Source organism: Lactuca saligna, chromosome 1 (genome assembly GCF_052625555.1).
Source record: "Lactuca saligna cultivar CGN05327 chromosome 1, ASM5262555v1, whole genome shotgun sequence".
NCBI lineage: Eukaryota > Viridiplantae > Streptophyta > Magnoliopsida > Asterales > Asteraceae > Lactuca > Lactuca saligna.
This window is the reverse complement of record NC_136417.1, coordinates 87,896,622-87,919,832: the sequence shown is the minus strand read 5'-3', so window position 1 is coordinate 87,919,832 and position 23,211 is coordinate 87,896,622. Positions and strand designations below refer to the sequence as shown.

The following is a 23,211-nucleotide window of genomic DNA, read 5'->3' as shown; positions in this document are numbered from 1 at the left end:
GCACGTTTGCTAAAAGAAGACCCAAGAAAGTTTGTGATACACTCTGAAGAAGAAGGAGATGTTAACAAGGACTTGGATGAATTAGAAAAGCTACTGGAAGGAGCCCACTTAGAAAAAACCCAAGAATTTATGGAATTCGTTCCGACTCGCCGAGTCACTTTAATGGACTCGACGAGTCCAGTCGATTTGGGCAAACACTTGGCCGACTTAGATCTGCTTGTTACTAGTTCTTCACATACCTTGGATTTCGATAATATACATGATTCTTTAGAAGAACAAACAGCAGAAGGAGGAAAGGAAAGGAAAGTTCAATACGCCGATGTAGCATGTCTTGATACGGTTCATTTCGAGGATGGGTTAAGCACTGGAAACGACGCAGAGATAAAGAAAAGGAGGGAGGAAGCTGATCACCTATTCACCACTAAACCTAAAGCACAGACCATCATGCAATGTGAAGTAATTAAATTTAAAGAGAAGGAGGTTCATGAGAAGGTGAAAAAGAAGCGGGTAAAGAAGAAAAAGAGAAAAAGGGAAGCCCAAGCAGCTGAAGATGAGGCAATGAAAAGGAAAAGAGATGCATTAAAAAGGGCTTACAAGAAAAAGATCCACACTTACAAGACCAAGTACAAATCACAAAAAGTTAGGCGTGCGTTCCCGATGCTCGAAGATGACAAAACGTAGATGGGAAGGAGTCTAGCTAATGACTCCTCAAAAAGAAGCGCTTGGCGGGAGGCAATCCGTTATATAGAGTTTGCTTTCTTTTACTTTTTAGTTTTTTTTATTTATTTATTCTCCCTTCGTTTTTTTCAATCTTAATCTTCCAAATCATCGGACATGTCTGCTTGAGAGTGTGCATAGGCTAAGTGTGGGGTGAAATGATTTACAATAAACAGCAAAATTTTGAAAATTATGCATTTTTAAGCGACTCGCCGAGTCTCACCACGACTCGACGAGTCCACATGGATTTCAGAAAAAAATTTACTTCGCGACCAGACTCGCCGAGTCTGACCACGACTCGACGAGTCGGTATTATTTACAGAAAAAAATAATAATTTTGAAATTACTTTTACATTGGGTAAGTAGGGTTTTAACCCTAAGAATCAGTTTTCACAACCACACTCGTCGGTGCCGTCATTCTCATTCTCTCTCAAGCATTCATCATTCTTCTTCAAGTTCTTTCAATTTTCTCAAGCCCAATCTCGAAAGGTAACAAATTTCTTCTTATTTTCTGTTAAGAACATGATTATAAGGCCATCTATGGTAGCAATTGCATGAAAAACCCGTTTTTGAGAAGTACTAAATTTCTAGGGTTTTGATTTTTCATGAATTAAGCTGTTTTGAATGCTTATTTTGGCCTTAATACATTAATACTAAGTGTTTAGACAAAAACCTTGACAAAATTTACAGGTTTTATGGTCCAATTTGCAGCGACCCGTCGACTGACTCGTGCAGTTTGCGCGACTCGTCGAGTCGGGCATGGACTCGACGAGTCCAGTTGAGTGACATACAGCAGACATTTTTTTAATTATATTCTGTGTTTTCTGGGTTTTGTGTATTTGTTTTGCAGAAATCATGTTCAGAAGGGGACAAAGTTCAAGTGGCAACCAAGGGGAGTTTCCATGGCTAAACTTCCCACAAATTGAGTCCGCTTCAACAATGCAGAAATGGAAGAAGAAGCTATCTGATATGAAGAAGAAGGAGGTTTATGTGCCAAACACGATAGATTGGGAGTGGCTGCAAAGTGTTCGATATGAGGAGGAATTAGCTCCTTACCTTTTGAAGGAGTTTCAACATGAAGGCGAAACAATGGTCTGTGACGGGTGGAGCCAGGTCTTCCATATTCAAGAGCCGGTTTATTTGGAGCTTTGTTTAGATTTTTTTTCCACGGTATCTTTTACCGGGGGAGTAGATGTTTATCACCCGGACAGCTTTAGTTTTTGTCTTGGGGGCGAGTTTCGTCATTGCTCTGTGGTGGATCTTGCCTGTCGATTAGGGATCTACGATCAGCCCTTGGTTTCAACAAACATCTTTCGGGCCTTTTTGGCACACACTCATATGGTGTTTCCCAAGGGAGTTACAAGTACGGGCTGGTGGAATTATATTGGAAACAAAGTTTATATCCCAAAGTCTGCACAGGAAGGGAGCATCCAATCCCCAACACACCGCCTCATACACCGCCTTATTTCATCCACCATCAATCAAAGAAAAGATGATGACAAGGTTTCCAACCTTGACGTCTTCTATTTATAGAGCATAATTACACCCGGCGTCTTTTGCAACATTCCTTGGTGTCTAGCTTCATATCTTTCGGAGGGTGCGGTCAAAGATCGCAAAACCTCCCGTATTAATGGTGGGATGTTTGTCACCCGATTGGCCAACTCATTCGGGTTGATGAACCGCGGTGCATGGAACTTCATGACATTGATCCCTACACCTCCGTTCAATCCCATTCTTTTCCGAAGAGCGCGGATTATTGAAGACTATAGAGGTGGCCATTATGCCATCCCGAATGATGACCCCGTTATTGTTCCCGAAGCACCGGGAAGGAGGGTAAGATCAAGAAGAGAGCGGATGTGGAGGACGAGCCACCGGTGATTCCGGTTGAGAATGAAGACGTACCAATGGATTGGTACAATGTGGAGATGAGACGGCTGCAGGATCAAATGGCGCGGGGGTTGAATTTTAGCAACCAATCTCATATCCGACTTTTTGACCACTTCAATATCCCACATATTGATGGTGGAAATTACCCATTTATTCCATCTTGGGATGAGGTGATTGGTGCGCGACGAAGTGGAGCCGGAGGAAGTGGAGCCGCGGATGATGACGAGGATGAAGATTGATTTTTGTGTTTTAAATCAAACAATTTTTATTTTTCTGTTTTGTTTTTATTCTTATTTGGTGTGTATGACTTGTTTAAGATTTTATTGTGTTTAATGGTTGTATGCATTAGTTATTTTTCAGGATTGGATTAGGATTGCTTGCTTAGGAAGCGTTTAGAGTTATAGCGAACGGCTGTTATAACGAGTGAAAGCGAGTCAAGGAAGCGGAACGTTAACGTCAAAGTGTCGAGTCCGGTCCCTAGGGGTATGCGCAATTGAGTCTAATCAGGAAAATTTTTCGTTCAGTGGCCTGAGACAGTTGCAAAATACCAATTTTATTCGTTCAGTGGCCTACTCGTCGAGTGCACTAAACTGACTCGACGAGTCGCCTTGTATTTCAACATATTCTAAGAAGGCGCGATGGTACTCGACGAGTCGACCATATGACTCGACGAGTCATTCATTTTTAATACCGACGGACTGCTGATTTGATGCTGCTACTTGTACCACTTGCTCACTTATTATTCCATTTCCATTCTTGAAGAATCTTACACTGACTTCCGCGCATTTGGAGCGACCCACACGAGACGAGACACCCAAGGCATGGATGAGATGTTGCCATGTCTAAAGTTAATTGAAGTTGGAGCTTAAATGAAAGTGATCAACCTATCCACTGCTATCCCAGGGGAGTTTGTTCCAATTCCCTCTTTAGTATTTTTTTTTTATGTTTTTATGCATAATATGCAATGAGGGCATTGCATCACATAAGTGTGGGGTAGGGGGTTGGTTACATAATAGTCATAATAGTCAATTTTATAGTCAATTTTAAAAATTTTGCATACCAAAAGTATTACTTAAGACTTAATTAGAAAATTTTGGTAAAAAAATTAGGATTCCATGTTAGAATTGTGTTGATAATTGCATGAAGACCCAAATGTTTAGTTGAGCCTATATACGTTCTAGTGTATTTGTGGCTTCCTTATTTCAGTGAAATCATGAGACAAAAACACGACCTTGCTCAACCTGAGGGATGCAATATGTTTAGCAGCCTAAACCTGAAATGTATCCAGGAAAATTTTTATCGTTAACCAATAAAGGTTGAGATTGAGCGCCCCTTCTTAAGCATGTAGGGATTTGAGTGACAAAAGTGAGGTATACATGTAAAAAAAAAGAGAAAAAAGAATTACTAGAAAAGTTGTAAGAATTTTGGAGCAAATGAAGTGAAGATCTAAAGATCAAAATTCCAAGAAATCCAAAAAGTTGAAGATACCAAAAATCAAACCAAAAGGTGGTGAATTCAAAGATATCAAAGATCAAATTATCAAGTAAGTGAAGAATTCAAAGAGTTCCATAGTGGTATCGAAAAGTTGTAATTCTAGAATATGTATGCTTGGGTTGCTCAATTAAAAATACCTTGAGGGTAAAGAGGTTTTCTGAGGATGGATTCGGAGGGTTGCATAAAATGAGCATAGTTCGGGGTGAGTGGGAGAATGTTTATGAGGATTGTGAGTATTTGGAGTATGGGGGGTTCTTTAGGAAAAATTTTAGACACAAATGCATGCGTTGCGGTCTTGGCATAATGGTTGGGTTCGATTGGAGTTGTCTTACATAATTCTAATGTGTTAAAATTCAGTTTTGCTTGGGGGCAAGCAAAAGACAAGTGTGGGGTATTTTAATATGTGCATATTTAGTGTGTATTAAGTATAGTTTTTTATTCATATATTAGCTAAATTATCGCATATTAAGGACAAAAGGTACTTAAAAGTGTTAAATTATCTTTTTCAGTCCAAAGATGAAGCTCGAAAGCAAAAGGAAGCAGGAGAAGCGGTTAGGAGCTCAAGAATGGAATGAAGAAGAAAACCACTAAAAAGGCATCTACTCGTCGAGTCATATAGCCTACTCGACGAGTCCGGTCGAGGAATCAGAAGGATAATGACTCGGAATTCCAGATAGTTATCGCAATACGGGGAATGTGAGAGGGACTCGACGAGTCACCACTTGACTCGACGAGTCGGATCGCTTATTTAAAGATAACTTCATAGATCGATTAAAAAAAGTTCCGGGACGATTCAGAAGTGTTTTGCTGCGATTAAGAAGCCAGAAGAACCCTAGAAGTCGACAAAGAAAGCTAGAATTCAATTCCGGGAGTAATTAAGGCACAATTTCATCAGTCTACTTACTCTTTTGTTTCATCAATATGATTAAGCAACTTGAACTTGTTTGTTTGCTGTTATTTACTTTAATTATGAACTAAAATCTTTAGACTTCTGTTTGGGAATACAAAGTTGACAATATGGTTTGATTGATTGGTAGGATTAATTCCAAGTTGGTGAATTTTTGTTATTTTAGCTTGCTAAAGAACCTTGTGTATGAATAATAATTAATTTTCCGTTAATAGGAAGATAATTGATTAGCATGAACATCTATTGATTATCAACCTCATATGATATGTGACCACTATACTATATGTATAGGATTAATGAATATGAAACTAGAATTAATAAGAAAATTGAGTAAATTCATGTGCAAGCTTGTAAGATGACCATCAAACAAGAGGTTAATTAAGAATAATAAATTAATTAGCTATTGCAAGTCTAACTTAACCCGAATAATTAATCTAGTAAATCTAATTAAATTAAACAATTGGCCACTGTTTGAGTTAGTTTATTTGCTAAGGATTAGGATAGTGAACATGAACCTAATCACTTGAATCGGTAACCAACGAAAGAATTAATCCATTGCACTATTACCTTGAAATCAACCATAGAGTTAACCGAGTTGAACTAAACAGAAGTTCCTTTCCAATTATTGAATCTAGTTAAATCGTTATTTTCTAGTCTTAAATTAGTTATAGTTAGTAAGTTTCTAGTCTTGCAAAACTAGAGAAAAAACCTCTATTTCTTAATCAGCTTAGATAGAATTAGTTTTTAATTTAATTTGTCGTTCCCTGTGTTCAATACCCTGGTTATTTAGCTATACCACAATTGATAGGTTCACTGCCTTTTGTGTGTTATTTGATAATTAAAGTATGTTTAAAACTAAGTGAGTTTTACACACATCAGTCGTTACATCCGGAACTCCATCACACCTCTTGCTTAGCCCAAGAGAAAAAAAGGATCAGGTAGCTCCCGAATCAAACAACACCAAAGCAGAAATACTATTCACGAAGAATGATCCTAAAATAAAACACATAAATATAAGCAGCAATTCAATATAATTAAATAGATACCGAGAAAATACATACCCATCATCACGTCAGGAATCGCATGAGCCTCCTCCGCCGTCAACTAAACAGCCCTGATCTTCACCACAGGTGTATCTTCCCATCCCTGGTGGTCGTCGATAATCCTAAGAGTCGAAGAAGTGTGTGCTAACACCGACCCTAACACAACCAAACTCGGACATTGGGACTTCTTGTGGCCCCTTTAATTGCAATTAAAGCAAATCATTTCAAATCCTAGGGTGGTGGTAGCAGTACAATCTCTGTTATGATAACCCGTACGGCCGCACTTGATGCAGCCTGAACCACCCATCCTGCATGGCCCCTCATCTGTCCTGTCGCATTTCCCGCAGCAGCTTTGGCCCTGTTGGCCTCTTGATCTCGAATCCTGAACCTTGGAACTCTTGCATGATCCCCCTGAAACTTGAGCCTGATCCAACTTCCTGTTCCACTCAATCTCGATATCAATCTCCTTATCTCGGGCTCTACCTATCATACTCTCCAGTGTCTTGCAAATGGATTGGCTCACAAACTATCGAATACCGCTCCTCAACATCTCCTAATACCTCACCTTCTTTATCTCCCTTTCCACCACATACTGTGGAACTAAAAGTTCCCTCTCCTGAAACATCGCGGTGATCTCAACCATGTCTTAGTAGTCTAGTGGAGATCCTGAAACTCTCACGCTAATTGTTGTACCTTGATCACTAGTGCAAACTCATTCCATAACCTGGTTACAAAATCATCCCATGACATGGAATCAATAGCCTCATCACCCACAGAGCGCCTAACCTCCTTCCACTAATCCTATGCCCTGTCCTTCAGAACACAAGATGCAAGTCTGACCTTTTCCCCCTTGAGACAAATGTTGGTGTGGAAAGTGTTAGCAACTTTTTTCTAACCACTACCTACTCACTACCGGTTCCTTTTCCCTGAAGTAGTCTGAATCCCTACACACCCGAAACTCCTTAAAGGTAAAAGAACGCGCCACTACCAAGGCCACCATCTCATAATGAAATGAGCTCAACCACTCATCCAGAATCTCCAAAATACCCTATTTGACCTTGCTAAAGATCACAAAATTCTGCTCAAGAATGCAACGCGTAATCTCAAACGAGATGAACTCTCTATTTTGATCATCCAACTGCGTGGATGCAAAACCTAAGCCCGATCCCTCTCCAGCAACATAACTGCCAATAATTCTGCGTCGCAGAGTCACCATACTTAAAATAGACCATTTAAACCATCAGAATATATCAAGGGATCACAACTCTACAAGCCTCCTGGTTTCATCGTAGCTCTCCTTGACTCGAGTACGGAGCCTCTGCTTCCAACGGTACGGGCCCATACTACCTTCCACATCTATCCGTACTTTCATCAAGGATTTCCTTGAATCATCCAAATCATTTATATCCACACAATTAGTCCTCCTGAAGACAAGGCTCCCAACACTAGATCTCATCCTAGGTTTTTCTAGGGAAAACTTCACACCACTCTCGGCCATCAGCTGCAAAAGGAATTCCCACAAACTTCGTCTAACTAGCTCACGAATACCACTACATATCACTAAAAACAGATAATTATTTGAATGACAGGTCTTACACTACAATGGTTGGACTCAGACAAGAGTTGTACAATAGAGTTAAAACCTAACCTTGTAAAATTATTTAGTTCTAATAATATGTAACTTAGCGTATTCTCTTACAAGTTAACTGAAGCTAGTGAGAAATCCTAAAATGAATAGAGCAAGCAACATTCGAGCGTCAAGTAATCAAAACCAAGCATCAGCTAGTCTACAAGCTCGAGCAATAAGTATACAAGGCATCTCTCCAACCATTCTACGATGCAAATATTGAGCAGAACCTTATCCCTAACTAGCATGTGGTTTAAAGATTCATAGATCAAAGCATATTAGATAACATGTATGTGCAATTAGAGAAACATTCAAAGTCCAATATGGCTTAATTTTCCAAAGGCCTAATCCTATTGTCCAAAGGCCTAATTTCCATAATAAACATTCAAAGTCCAATATGGCTCAATTTTCCAAATTGGTCCTAAATCCCTTTTATGGGGCTATACCCACAAGAGTCCAATAAAATATTAATAGCCCAAAAGAAGAATTTTGATGACTCAACAAGGGCCACGACAACTAAAGTCTAAAATGGCCCAATACCGAGAAGCCCACATCACCGAAACCCACTGCTGAGTAGCAGGGTGTACTCAGCTCATACATGCAACATACTCACTTTAGGGCTTGTACGCTAAGCGTTCCTGCTTATATGCCTAGCGTACTCCCCTATTTGGTCAACTTCTATTTTCTAGCTCTTAACCAATTAAGACTTCAAATCGAACTCATATCTAACTTCCTTAAGATGGTTTATCATGTAAAGTAGCCAACTTTACATGCATACACGACTTAATGAGGCTCTTGAGCTCAAGAGAGCTTAATAAATGACTTAATATGTGCATGAGACCATAAATACCATAAAGTTGCACCTTTAAGCTTAAGGAACCTTCCAAACAACCAGATCTAAAAGATTTAACTTCTAAAATGGTCGTAACTCATCGAGACCAACCAAAAGGGACCAAAAAGGACAATAAAAGGCTAAAGAGTTGATCAAAGAAAAGAGTAGACAAGGTATGGACTTTATACCTCAAAAGTCAGTAAAAGATGGAGCTAAATCTCGATCTCTAAGCTTCCCTCCAATGAATAAGTCTTCCAACTTCTTCTTCTATCAATTCAAGGAGCACAAACCACCGAAAATCAAGACCAAGGCTCAAGAACACTCAAAGATGCTATTAGGGTTTTAGGACAGTAGAAGCTAATAAAGAGGCCATCTCTTGGGAGTTAAGGTGAATATATAAGGTGCAACACCCGAAAATTAGGGTTTCATTAAACCCCTCATACGCCCTACATAACCCTTGTACGCCTAGCCTATGAGGCTTCAAGCTGCGATCAACTTATGCGTTAGTACGCTAAGTGTAACATGTGGTACACCTTGCGTACTAACATCTCAGCTAGTAAACTAAGAGTACCATATGGTATTCCCCGCCCGCGTACTAACCCCAAGGACCAAAATGGAATATTTTAATTATGAAGGGCTAAAAGGAAACATGCCCATTTCAAGTGTTACAACGTACATCCTACACATACTGCATATTCATTATAGCATCCTACTTTTTTCATTTTTTTCATTATAACATCCTACTCTTTTTTTTCATTTTTTCCATACATATATAAACACACATCACATACATTTATGCATTCTATTACATATGCACACATCATGCACATTACATACATACAATATGAAGAACTACAGTAAAATACTTCATGAAATGGAATAGAACCTTTGGTTGAACGAAATCAAAATGGTGGCAGACGCAGAACATTTGAAGAGGGGTGTCAGTCGTATACAAAGGTGGTGTACCTAATAGAATGTTTTTTTACACTACGGGGCGGAATTGGAGTAGTGGCACGGGAACGCAAATGATCTACACAGGTCCGCCACTGAATAGTACAACAACATAAAACAAAATCAAGAAGGGGAACATCAAGCACGGGATTTTATGGTGTCTATTTAGGAAATCTAACGCGCCTTGTTCTAATGCCCTGAAGCGTAGTTCATCAAAGGATCTCATCTTCTAACTACAAATGAACAAAAATAAATAATGTGTCAGTAAGTCATGTACCTTTATGTAGATAATCCATTTTCCTCTTAAAATGTCCATATTGATGTATTTGATAAAAGTTATATTAATTACTTTGATAATAGTGATGTTCATACTTACTTGAATTTTCATGGCATCCTTTAGTTGAAACAGAACCTCAACAATTGTAGGTCGTTCATCCCGAGTTTCTTGCAAACATTGATAAGCAACACCAGAAAACTTGAGCAACGTTCTTGGTTTGATGTCTTCTCTTATTCTTGGATCAATAATCTTGTTTAGCTCTCCATTTTTATAGTAGGTTCTCGCCAAATGATGGAGGAATCGGCGCTCATCATTGTAACTTACAACACACGCCAGCCTTCCACACAAAACTTCAAACAAAACCACGCCAAATGAGTATACATCTGACTCTTTAGTTAATAAACCCGTTCTTTCGTATTGTGGGTCATAATAACCGAGTGTGCCAGCAGGGTTAGTGATCACAGAGGTGTTTTGTTGATTTGCTAGTCCTATCGTAGCCAATCCAAAATCCGCAAGTTTTGCATTCCACTGCTCATCCAGCAAAATATTCGCGCTTTTAATATCACGATGTATTATTCTATGCTTTTCTGCCACACGATTATGAAGATAATCCAATGCAGAAGCAACATCAATGCATATTTTCAGGAGTTGTGGCCATGAGAGTCCGGTTGAAGGGTTACGTAAATATTTGTCAAGGCTTCCATTGCTTGCATATTCATAAACAAGGATCATCTCCTTGTTATCGTCACAAAACCCAACAAGGGTTATGATGTTCTCGTGCTGATACTGTGAAAGCATTGTGAGCTCGGTGAGGAACTCCTTACTACCTTGAAGTCCTTTGACATCTAGCCGTTTTACAGCAACTTTCTGGTTTACATGATCCCCCCAGGAGAGGGTTCCCATGTAGACACTTCCGTAACCTCCCTTCCCAATGAAATTTCCTTCGTTGAAGTTTTGGGTACAATTTTTAATGGCTTGGAGCGGGATTACAGGGTGGTTTGGCTGTTTCATATAACACATACCTGGACTAATTAATAGCCAACTTGTGTGTAACAAACATACCTATATATATATATATATATATATATATATATATATATATATATATATATATATATATATCTATATATATATATATATATATATATATATATATATATATATATATATGTATGTATATACAACTTCAGGAACTAACCTCTGGATGAAACCTCGGGTCTGGCAGAGGACTCCTCGAGGATATGTGTAATCTACGACTGAGGTCCTTAACAATGTCTTGAATATGCTTCGTCTCTGGCCTGAAACTTGATTTTAGTAAGAACCACAAAACACAATCTAGAAAACTAACATAACAGTTTTGTAGTTTTAATTACATCATATTAAGCTATTATATATGTTTTATTAAGTTTTTCACATCCATGACACATAATATATTCATTTCTAACTACAGTGATATTTAATGATTAAGGTGATAATATTTATGTATTATGAGACCAGAGAACCTATGAACCATCACCCGAGTGGCTCAATGGGTCGAGTACAGTGGGGATACATTCTCCATAGGCCATATGGAGCTTCTCGGTTCATATCTAGCATGTTCCATTTGAGGGGTGGCCATGTGGGGGGTATGCAACACCTCCTAGGATGCTTCTGAGTGTTTGTTTTTTGTAGATCTTTTTGGTCACTTGTATATGCGTGCGAGCAAAAAATTGTAAGAAAGTTTGTTTTTAGAAGACTATGGACATAAAATTGTTAGGCAGACCATCATTCTGGAGACAAAAAACAAAGGCTTCTAAAGCTCGCAACTTCTTAACCTAGGATGCTTAGGAGGTGTTTGTTTTTTTGTTTTAGAAAAAAATCTTTTTGGTCTCTTGTATATTCTGTCTTTCTTTTGTTTTCTTAGAAATAGATTTAAATGGGGAGGACAATATTATGGGATAACCCAATGTATTGTACTTAACCTTATAATTTCTTTACAATGTTTATTTTTTATAAATTAAGATTTGCTCTTAAAAATAAATAAAAAAACAAGAAACGAAAAAATAGTGAGTACGCCATATGGCTAAAAGTACGTATGTCCTGTCCATAGAATTTAAACAAGTTTTGTATCTTATAAAATACTTATTTATTTTTTATTTTGTTTATTAAAGACTATTCTTCAAAACTATTAAATGTTAATATCGATCATAAGAGATTATTATTCGTTCAATTTAACCAACTATATTAAGTGGATCTGAATTTGACATTTTATACATTTTAGGTAAAATTACACAAAACGTCCCTTGCATAAGTGCCAAAAAGACACATTATGTTCTTATATTCAAAATTTAACTCAGATTATCCGTGTTATCGTTAATAATCGCAATCGCACATTATGTATCTCATAGCATAAACTGATTATCTTTCCTTTTTCTTTTTCTTTTTCAATTGTTTGTAATTTTCTTTTATTTTTGTTTTATTATATTTTATAGAAAAGGAAATTTCCACTTAAATTGGTTCCACCATCTCTTTATCAACCACCTCCGACCACTAACCACCTCTGGCTATCAGCACCTTCAACTACCTGCCACCTCCAACAAACACCACTAACCATCCCTGACAAACAACATTCACCTCAAAAAAGAAAACCTGAAATTAAACCCAGGGCCAACTCAACAAATTTGGGGGCTCTAAGCGAACTAAAAATTTGGGGCCCTTTGATATTAATATACTTAGCTATAAACCCTCCTCCTTTATCCGGACTTGGTACCGGCAATAATAAACTAAAAATTTGGGGGCCTTTCACATTACTATACACAGTCCATGTTGAATGTATAAGCAAGACTAAGGGTAGTTTCATCAATGATCTTTAAAGATAGTTATTTATGACAGTTTTTTGGTGGTTAATCATCACCCACCATTGTCTTGGTTCAAAAGTTGTCATGTACAATATATTGTTGGCTACAAACTACAAAGTTATCAATATTAGGTCGATTGCAAAGATACAAAGTTCTCTATTACAGTATATCCAAGTTTTGTTAATTCAAGGGAAATCTACCAAAAAACACAGCTAGAACATGAAACTTGGAATAAATAGTTTATTATCTTTTATGGAGTTTGGGAATGCATGCTTCAATGGAGAGAGAAGAAACCTGAAACCATATGTAGTGGAGAAGGAAGAAATTGTAAGTGTATGCAGTTGTGCGGCACAACTTGTGCTGTGAATCAGAACTCAGAAGTTAGAAGAAGAAGATTAGAAGAAGATTGAGCAGATCAGCAGAGCAGGCGATGACGGATCAAGGGCGCAAACACAGAAATCATATGCAGTGGAACTATGGAAGAACAAACGTCATTTTTTTAGCCGTTTACCTTAGCCGATTAGGGATATAATACATAGACCCCTTGGTTTGTGGGGCCCTCTTGATGTGGGGGCCCTAAGCCCTAACTTTGATTTACTATGCATTAAGTCGGCCCTGATTAAACCCTAAAATCAAACTTAAATTCAACACTACATGTGAAGAGATATGCAAATGAGTGTTTGTATACCGAATCCATACCATAGATTTACAAACGGGTCAAACAAATAAGAGAGAAAAGAGTATTAGAGGAAGATTGTGACCAGAAAAAACATTTCAACCCATTGTCCACCACTTCCATGAAACTTGCAACTCCCGTTGTCTTGTCCCCCAAAATCGTGTGTACAAATTCCTGAAATCGTTTGGGAAGCTAAATCCTCTGACAAGTTTAAACAGTAAAAAAGAGGGAGACAGGCGATGGTGGATCAAATAAAAAGTTTGTGAGGTGGCAGTGATGCGTGATGTTCGCCGGAGTTGATGCTTGGGGTCGATGTCTGTGCTTCGGATAGGAGATTTATGGTTAGAGGAGAGGAGATTTATGGTTACAGTGTGATATACACCTAGTGGGGAAGATAATGCTCTTCTCCGACCAAACGTCATCATCACCCTCCATATTCATCTTATTCTTCTTCTATGATCTGACCACTGTAGTCACCCTCCCTCTTCTTCTCCAACCAAACTGCCACTCTCCACCCTCTTTTCCGACCAATCTCTTTTCAAGCACAATTTACTCATGATTTAGGTTTCTCTACTCATAGTTTTAGAGAAGAAAGTGGAGAGGAAGGTACAAAAATTAGATTAGATGGTAATGGGTTGTGTTGGAATTTATTTTACATTTTCTCCTTATTAATAAATACAAAATAATTTATAAGTAGCAATAAGGGTAATATAGCCATTTTATGTCCAAGGGATGAAGCATGAAAATGTAAATTAACAAGAGACGAAGATTGCAACTATATTAACCAAATGAGGGACGTTCTTAGTTCATTTTTGAAAATAGAAATTGAATGTGTCTTTTTTACTTTAGATTTTAATAAGTTTAATTGTTCTATCCGGAAGATTGGCATCGGTTGAAATCTGATTTCGATTTGTTTTTCGTGTTTTTGAAATCGGAATCCGAATTGTTTTTGGTTTCTATTAACACATATCTTATTTACGAGATGAAATAGAGATGAAACAACTGAGAAATTAATACCAAATATAAAATAAATGTTTTCAAAAATTTTGTTATTTCACTTGTTTGAAATTATTTTTGGAATTATAAAACTACAACTAATGAAACATTCTTTCAAGTTATTTAAAAATCAGTGTTTTATATAGCTTGTAGACATTCAAAAACAAACATTTTATTTATAAACTGTATATTTCTTATTAAAATCTTCTCTTATAGATGTGGAAAAGATTACATAAATTTTACATCCTCAAGAACAAACATCATATTAGTATCATTCACCAAAGACACACCCCTCTAGGGCTACAAACGAGCCGAGTCGAGCTCGAGTCTGATCAGGCTTGGGCTTGGCTCGTTTAACTATTTATAGGCTCGAGATCGAGCTCGGCTCGTTCAAGCTTTGTGGAAGAAAGCTCTAGCTTGGCTCGTTAAGAATTGTACGGGCTCAAGCTCGGTTTGAGCTCGGCTCATATACGGTATATTCTAATTTCCTAAAATGATATTTATTAAATTATTATTTATTTTAATATATAAAAATATAAATATTTTTTTATTATATATATATATATATATATATATATATATATATATATATATATATATATATATATATATATATATATATATATATATATATATATATATATATATATATATATATATATATATAGGCTCGTTTAGGCTTGTGAGCCTAAGTGAGCCAAGAAACATAGGCTCGAGCTTATTTAATAAACGAACCTAATATTAAGCTCGAGCTCGGCTCAGACTCGTTTAAAATCGATCTCGAATCGAACTTTTAACGATTTGATCTCGAATAGCTCACGAGTAGTTTGACTCGTTTGCACCCGTACACCCGTCCCCAAAAAGTTCCAAATCGGGGAAATCACAACGGGGCAATATGAGGAACATATTTCTAACAATAGAACGGCCAATGTAAAAGAGTATTTACCTTACTAGACTTCGTTAACTTTCTATAAGACCATCAAAATGGTTATTGATGTGGTTTTGCATGAATTGAAACAAAATGTCATGAAATAGCAAATCGTTGAAATAATAAATAAAAAGAAACTATATAAAACAAATAAAAGCTTTATATAAATTAATTAACTAATTCTCACTATAGTTTGTCATCTATATATGATTTAATTTATAGCTAATAGGTTATTTTGGGTGGATTCTATTGTCACTGTTAGGTGAAAGGTCGTAAGATTCTAGATAGACCTCTCATCGTTAATTAAATTTTTAAATTTTCTAAGGCTATTTTTTTTTACACACCATTTTATTATATACCTATTAACTAGTCGAATTTTCAAAATCAACGTTTTTATATGGTATTTTGGAAATCATTTATATCTTAATATTTATAAATATTTATAAGAACACACATTTTATAAGTATTCATATGTGCTCATTTTATTTAAATATGTTCATGCTTATTATTAATTTTTTTTGTACTAATTCATGGAAATGTTTCGTCGTCCAAGGCACAAGTTACATTCTTCTGATAAAGTATAGATTTACAAGTAGTCGCGAGTTCATCATTTTAGAAAAACCTATTCATAATGTTTTTTTATTTATTATACCAACTTATTTAATGTTGTCAGTTAATAATAATATAAATATTTTGTTTTGTTTTTTGAAACGATAAATATAATTTATTCTTAAACTACTATTTAAATCTCTAAATCCGTCTAATATAGTGGTTTACAAGTAGAGTGAGTTTATCATTTTTGAAAAAATTATTCATATTGTTTTTTTATTTATTATACAAATTTATTTAATGTCCATGTCAGTTAATAATAATATAAAGATTTTTTTTTGTTTTTTTAAATGACAAATCTTACATACTCCTAAATTACTTTTTAAATCCATCTATATTTATAACAAGATTTGAACCCTCAACCTCAAGAAGGAAAAAAGAAACTCAAGAAGAAAGACAACACTAAATACCGTTAGACCAGAACCCGGTTGGTATTAACAAAATTAAATTTATATTGATGAATTAATTGGTTAACAATATTGGGATGTCAGTGGTATCCGGTGTTTGCCACTCTTGTTGAGGTTGGTGGTTTAAGTTTTATTCTGGATATAGGTGGAATTAAAGTATAGTTTAGAAGTAGATTAAATTTATCATTTCAAAAAAAAGAAATTATGACTTTATCTTTTGTATAAATTAATTACACTAATACACTTGTATGGGTATTTTAATCATTTAACGTTGAAACAATTTTTTTTTTTTTTTGAATGTTAGAAAATAAAGAACAGGGTTATTGGTCAACAATTATGTCTCTTACATTGGATGTCTCGAGTTTAATCTAGGTGTTTGACGATTTTGTGATACTAACTTCTAACCACTAATCTTATCGTTTAAAAAATGATATTAGGTTTATGGAAAATGAAATAAAATAAAATAAAATGCGTTAAATTTGAGCGTTTACGATTAAAAACCAAGAATAAAAAAATTGTTTGGAGTTTTTTAATAATGTTATTTATATTATTATATTATAAAAATAATATTATTTTTGTTTTTAATACCTTAATAAAAATTTAGTTTAAAATTATTAAATTTTAATAAATTTAGTAATAATAATTACATAGTAAAGCAATAATGATTACATTATAATGAAGTAAAGTAAAAAAAATTACTCAAATAATAATTCATTACCTAAAAAGTAAGACTATATATGATAATATATAGGGACTACGATGATATGTTCATAATACAATCCATTTTTAATTGGTTTAAGTGGGAAAAAAAATTCTTATCATTCTTAAGGTGGATTTCAAAAATGATTACAACTCCTTCGGTTTGGGATATTTGGATCGAATTATGTCTTTCTAGCGGTTCTCTAGCAGGTGAAGGAGCTGATTTACGGTCTTCTTGGTGTCTTGTAGGTCGTTTATCAATGATAATTTTAGCTTTACTAAAGATTTTCCATTGCACCACTCTATCTATTATATTACATTTTATGGTCTACTTTTTATTATTCCTATATCCTATAATGATTAAAAATCACCTAATCAAATGTCATTATTATAATAATAATTAAGTAATGATTATTACTTTACTTTAATAAACACATATAATATAAATGATTGATTTTTTTAAGAAAAATAAAAAATAATTGGATTTTTGTAAATATAATATATAATAAAACTAATAAAAAAAATTTAAAAGCACAATACGAAATCCTATATATCATTCATTAAACCTTAACATTGATAATGTATTATTGTATATTAAAATAAATTACATCATCTTAAATTATTTATCAAATTAAATAGAAAAAAAAAAAGTTAATTGTATTTTTCTAAAATTATTATAAAATAGAACTATTAGAAAATTTTAGATACCCAATTCATGCATTCGCCCATTTTAAATTTCATACTCTTAAGGGATAACCTAAAAATGTAGCTTCTCTCTTCAATTGGAGGACTCGTTTATATCATATTGCAGGGTGTTAAAATATATTATACTGAAATATTTTTAAAAAATAACATAAATATCTAATTTATCTTTTATTATATATTATATTTTAAACATTTTAATAAATAAATTATATTAAACATGGTTTAAAAAAAACGATATGTGTATCTTAAAAAGTCAAACAAAGCATAAAAAAAGAAAAAATAAATAAATAAAGGTGGGCGGGTTTACAAACAAATAAAAAAAAGGCATATTGGAGGCTTTTTTATACTTTACAAAATGGTAAAGGAGACCTGAAATAATATAACCCAATGTATAGAATTTGTAAGATTTAATTACTTAGAATGAGTGTTGGTAATACGATACCTCTTAGACATCTAATTGACATTTTTATAAAAAGTTAATTTATAATTAATTATTTATTATTAAAATTTTCAGAAATAATGCACTTTCAACCGGTAAAAATATTTTAAAAATTAATTAATGTGTTTATATATGAAAAAAATGATATTTCTTTTTAGCCAACCCCTTTAATTTAAAACTAAATTGTTGTGTGTTAGGTGTGTTTTAGATTGATGTAAAAAAAATACCTCTTTCCATTTTACAGAGGTTTTAGACAAGGAGACCGGTAGGGAGTCGAGTGCGGCCTCAGCTGAAACTGCAGACAGCTGAAACCGCAGTAAACACCGCCCCCGTATACAGTTTGGGGTGTGCGGCCAAAATTAGGAGCTCCGTCTCTCCATGGAATACCACTCCTTGGGTGTGGTAATGAAGTAGATGATGTTGTTTGTGGCTTCTTTCGAGGTGTTCATATTGGGGGTTGCAATTTCTTTATCTGGTATCTTTTTTATGCTGACGATTCTTTATTTATGGGAGATGCAATGCAGAGAATGTGCAAAACTTAATTAATATTAGATGTTTTACATGGCTTATGGCTTTTGTATAAATTTGTAGAAGTCAAGCCACACTGGAGTTGGTGTGGATACTCAAACAAATTAGTTTGTTGCTATTTTAACCGGTTGTGGGGCTACCTCACTCCTATTTTAGTATCTCTGTATTCGGTTAGGGAAAATATGTATCGCTTGAATGGTTCAGGGTTAATATGGAGAGATTTCTCCAGATGGAATCTTAAAATGCTTTCTTGTTGTCGCGGTCTTACTTTGTTGAAGTTTGTAATTGGTAGCCTGAGCATTTATTATATGTCCATTTTTAAGCTTCCTATTACCATCCGTCACACTCTTCATGATTCGGGAAGGTAAATTTGATCGGTCAAATGGGACGTCTTACTTAATTTGAAGGAAAAGGGTTGCTTGGGTATTGGTAGTATGTTTACATTTAATCAGACTTAATTGTACAAATTGAAGTGGCAGTTTTATATAGATTCTTCTTGTTGGGAAAAATTAGGGTTTGCGGTGGAGATCTGGATACCAGCTTGGATCGTGATATCACTTTCCGAACTGATATTTCTACCCTATGCCTGGGTTACAAGAAATTCAGCCTACGATAATCCAAGCGGACACCTACGTTTCTAGGCACAGAAAACGTAAGCTATTATGCTAAAAGGTTCTGTGAATGTGTGATGAAAACGAGAGCTAAAAACGTACGTCTTCTGAAAAGGAAGAGTTGTTTATATACTAAACACGATTAGAGTTTCATTAGGGTTGGGCCATCATTAGTTGCATAGGAAGCAAGTAATATTAATCCGGATTAGGGTTACCAAAAACTAACGAGTTTCGTTAGTTTACCATAATCACCCTCAAGAGATTTAATTTTACATTATGTTCCCATCCGGATTAGTTTTACCATAATCACCCTCAAGAAATATTAATCCGGATTAGGGTTGGGCCGTCCTTACTTGCTTAGGAAGCAAGTAATATTAACCCCGCTAGGGGCGTTGTCCCTAGACCCCGCCTAAGGGGCGCTGCCCCTATGGAAACCCCGGACCCCCGACTAGTCGTCGAACCGAATTCTAACTCGATCTTATACATATGTGCACTCCGCACAAACCCGTACATGTATTAGAATACAAATCATGAAACCCCTTAGCTCACATGTTAGTTCCTGATACTTAAAATGACATGGTGACACTAAAATCACCAACACTTCTTCTGTATGGGCTGCGTTATTAAAGCTTGTCATGGTGATCAGTTTGGATTACAACCTTCAACTATGTTTTGGTGGACATGTGGTAGTGTTTGGAGGGAGATTGTGAACTCTGTTAACCATTTGCATGATAGCCAGTTTATCCATGACTCGGTTAAGCAGAAGGTTATTAGTAATGGTGAGAACACTAAGTTTTTGTTTGATCTTTGGTGCGGACGAAATCGTCAGATGTTTTACGCTCTACCGTTGAACAAGCAAGGTTCCATTTAGGATTTTGGGTCGTCTCAGGTTGGACTTTTAAATGGCGTCATTAGATAAGAGGAAGTGTTTAGGCCGAGCATTTCAAGCCTCACTTCGGGCTATAGAGGGTGTGGCATGTTCAGCTGGCTAAGATCCATGGCAATGGGATTTGGAACCTTCATGTCTTTTTTCAGTATGCGTCTTGATGAACGCGTTCGAATTGGTTTGTTCCAATCAAGGTTAATGTTGTGGTTTGGCTCATTAGTCTTGATCACTTATCGATGAGGACGAATTTGGAGTGGAAAGGGATCGATCAATTTGTGTTGTGTTCATGTTATGAGAAGGCTCCTGAGAGTGTTCATCATTTTCTTTTTTTCTTGCGAGATTGTTTCACAAGTCTGGAACCCTGTTGCTTGTCGGCTTAATGTTTCATGTTCTAAAATTTCAGGTGTTCGATGATTTATTCCATTTGATTGAATTTCATCGATTCTCGCGGTTGAAGCTTCCTATCTTGTCTTTGGTGTTCATGACCGTTTTATGGGTATTATTGTCATGTTGAAATGCTTTGGCATTCCGGTCCAAGAAGCATCGAAAGGATACAATAGTTGATATCATTATTGTGTATTCTTTTAATTGTTTTTTCATAGAAATTCCAAGGCTTCTAGGAATTGGATTGTGTGGTAAAAAAGTCCAGTGGGACATCTTAATTTTGTTTGCTCTATTTGCAGCATCTACAAATGATTTCGTTTCAAAAATGTATATACCATTAAATTTATAAGATTAGATATCTAAAACATATATCAAATTTATGTTTTTCTCTATTTGATTAACAACATTAGAAATATGTCTATTTGATAATGTTAAAGAAACCTATTGAAATGCTTAAAGGAGAAGATTTATCCACATTTCAGGTGTTAAGCATACAAAACAAAGGAATATGGAATTGTGGGTAAAAAAGTGGTTACCTGCTGCCATTTATGTGCATCCCTTTTAAATCGGCCACTTGTGCAAGCGCTTTTTTCCATAGGCCTATATTTTGAGCCCATTGAATTTGTTCATTTACAGTGGTGTTCGCCTCCATCCTTTGTCCATGTGAACCCATCGCATCTCCGAAGCCACTTTGTAGATTCTTGACATGGATGGGCTCGACATGATAAAAGATGGGAACAACAATATGGTTGGATGTCATATGTTGCTCAAGGATCTGCACCAATTCGTCAAGACACCATACAGATTTAGCATAATTCTTCGACAACACAATAAGAGAAGCCTTAGATCCTTTAATTGCACTCATGATCTCTGGGTAAAGATCTACCCCTCTTTGAACCTCTTCATCATAAAAAAAGGTAGTGATATTGGAATCAACGAGGGCATGATTAAGGTGATCAGAGAAACTATAACGAGTGTCGGCACCTCTAAAGCTAACAAATACGTCATACTTATGACCATCAACTGGTGAAGAAGATGAAGCTCCATCTTCAATATGAGAGAGAATAACCATTATGAGTTACGAGTTACTGGAGGATATCAATGATTTCAGACCAGATCTACAATGGATGCAGCAAGTATTGGTATTTCATAAAGGGAGATGATAAATCCACGATATTTTTTGATACAGCCACTGATTTTTAAGATAAAATGACATTTATGCCCTTGTAATTAATTATTCAAACGCAAATTTTCCTTTCAATTGAAAATCACCGTCTCTCCATAATTGGGTCAAAGAAGAAGAGGCGACAACCTCCACCTGGGATCTCCTGGTCGCTTCTTGAGGCTGCAACAACCATCATTCACAAGCCATTGTTTGTGCTTGCAGACGTCACCGTCGGCTAGTACGCCGTGAAATCTTCATGAGGCTACAACAATTGTCGGAAAATTTCTTTTAGTTGGGGCAAAACATATTCGTAGTGAAATTCTTGAAGGCATGATTGCTCACGTTTTGCATCTGTATCAACCTTGTAAGTGTGACCCTTGTGCTTACCTTCACCATTCCAGACATCGACAACAATTGGCTCACCCTCACCTTTTTCAGCCCATTGGCGACAACCTCTCTGTCCTCCACCGCTATCAACAACCTTCTCATCATCCACTGAAACCATCAACGATTCTCTACTGAAACCACCGCCTTCTCACTTCGTTTCTTCGTTCTTCATTCCCCCAGTTGAGTTGATGTTTTCCCCTCCAACATTTTCACGGATTTTAGGTTTCTTCTGCAAGTTCGGTTTTTGGGTTTAAAGTTCAAGCTTTTCCTGGTTTTATATATATGGCAGATTAAGCAAGAAATCTGGAGATAGAATCTATGGCGATTTTGGCAAGAAAACTGGAGTTCAATTTAGGTTTAAAGTTCTGCGATTTAAGCAAAAAATATGAGTTTGCTTTTGGGTTTAACATTCTGTGATTTTAAGAAAGATATACAGAGTTCAATTTTTGGATTTTGATGTTACTTTTTTTAATTTTGTATTTGGTTTTAAAGGAATATGATTTAGGCAAGAAAATGCCTTGATTTTGGATGAGAAAATGGTGGTTCACAATGACGATTTTCTTAGTTAATTTGTACTAGAAAGAGAATTGATAAAATAGAGATTGCATTGGAGAGTGATTGTGGTGCCAGAGAAGGAAGAGTGGGATAACTCTTTTGTTATAACTATTTTGCTTCATATCAGTCTTTGAATAACTAATTATAATCTAATTATAAATGAGGGTTACATTTGTCATTCTACTTTGAAAATCAGTGGATGCATTAAAAAAATCCATGGAAGTATCACCTCCCTTTCATAAAGGAAATTCAAGTCAACGACTTTTGATATATGATATAGTTTTTTAATTTTCTTGTAAGCTTAATGATCGGAAAAGCGAAATAACAAATTACTAAGAAATGGGCTTTAATTATATGATGCTAAGAATAACATAATATACTTTAAAACTTTATTATATTTGGAAATATTTTGTACCAGAAATCACAAGTTTTCAAATTTTGGTTCAGTTTTCGGTAATTATATTAATTATTTGACAATGCCGAAAAGATGCTTTTTCAGTTCGTAATTTTATTTGGTCTTGGTTTTTAAAAAAAAAATCATATTTGTTTCTATATTTTTATTTGATCAAACAACTAATAGCAATGGTTTTAGTTTTTTATTTAGCAAGTTACAAAATAACAACTGCGCCTAACTGATATTTTTATTCATCTATAAAAAAATTGT

At 35.5% G+C, this 23,211-nt stretch overlaps 1 protein-coding gene and 1 pseudogene across 1 annotated transcript; both read right to left on the bottom strand.

Moving 5' to 3' along the window:
• Positions 1-9,670: 9,670 nt before the first annotated feature.
• LOC145009493 (putative receptor-like protein kinase At5g59700 pseudogene) lies at positions 9,671-10,746 on the bottom strand (annotated as a pseudogene).
• Positions 10,747-20,972: 10,226 nt separating this feature from the next.
• On the bottom strand, positions 20,973-21,512 carry LOC145009483 (toll/interleukin-1 receptor-like protein). Its single transcript, XM_078968177.1, has one exon. It carries the CDS (start codon positions 21,510-21,512, stop codon positions 20,973-20,975), a length of 540 nt encoding a protein of 179 aa, XP_078824303.1.
• Between the last annotated feature and the right edge of the window lie 1,699 nt (positions 21,513-23,211).

Coding starts and splice junctions, on each gene's coding strand:
- LOC145009483 (XM_078968177.1), bottom strand. CDS start 21,512: ATGGTTATTCTCTCTCATATTGAAGATGGAGCTTCATCTTCTTCACCA.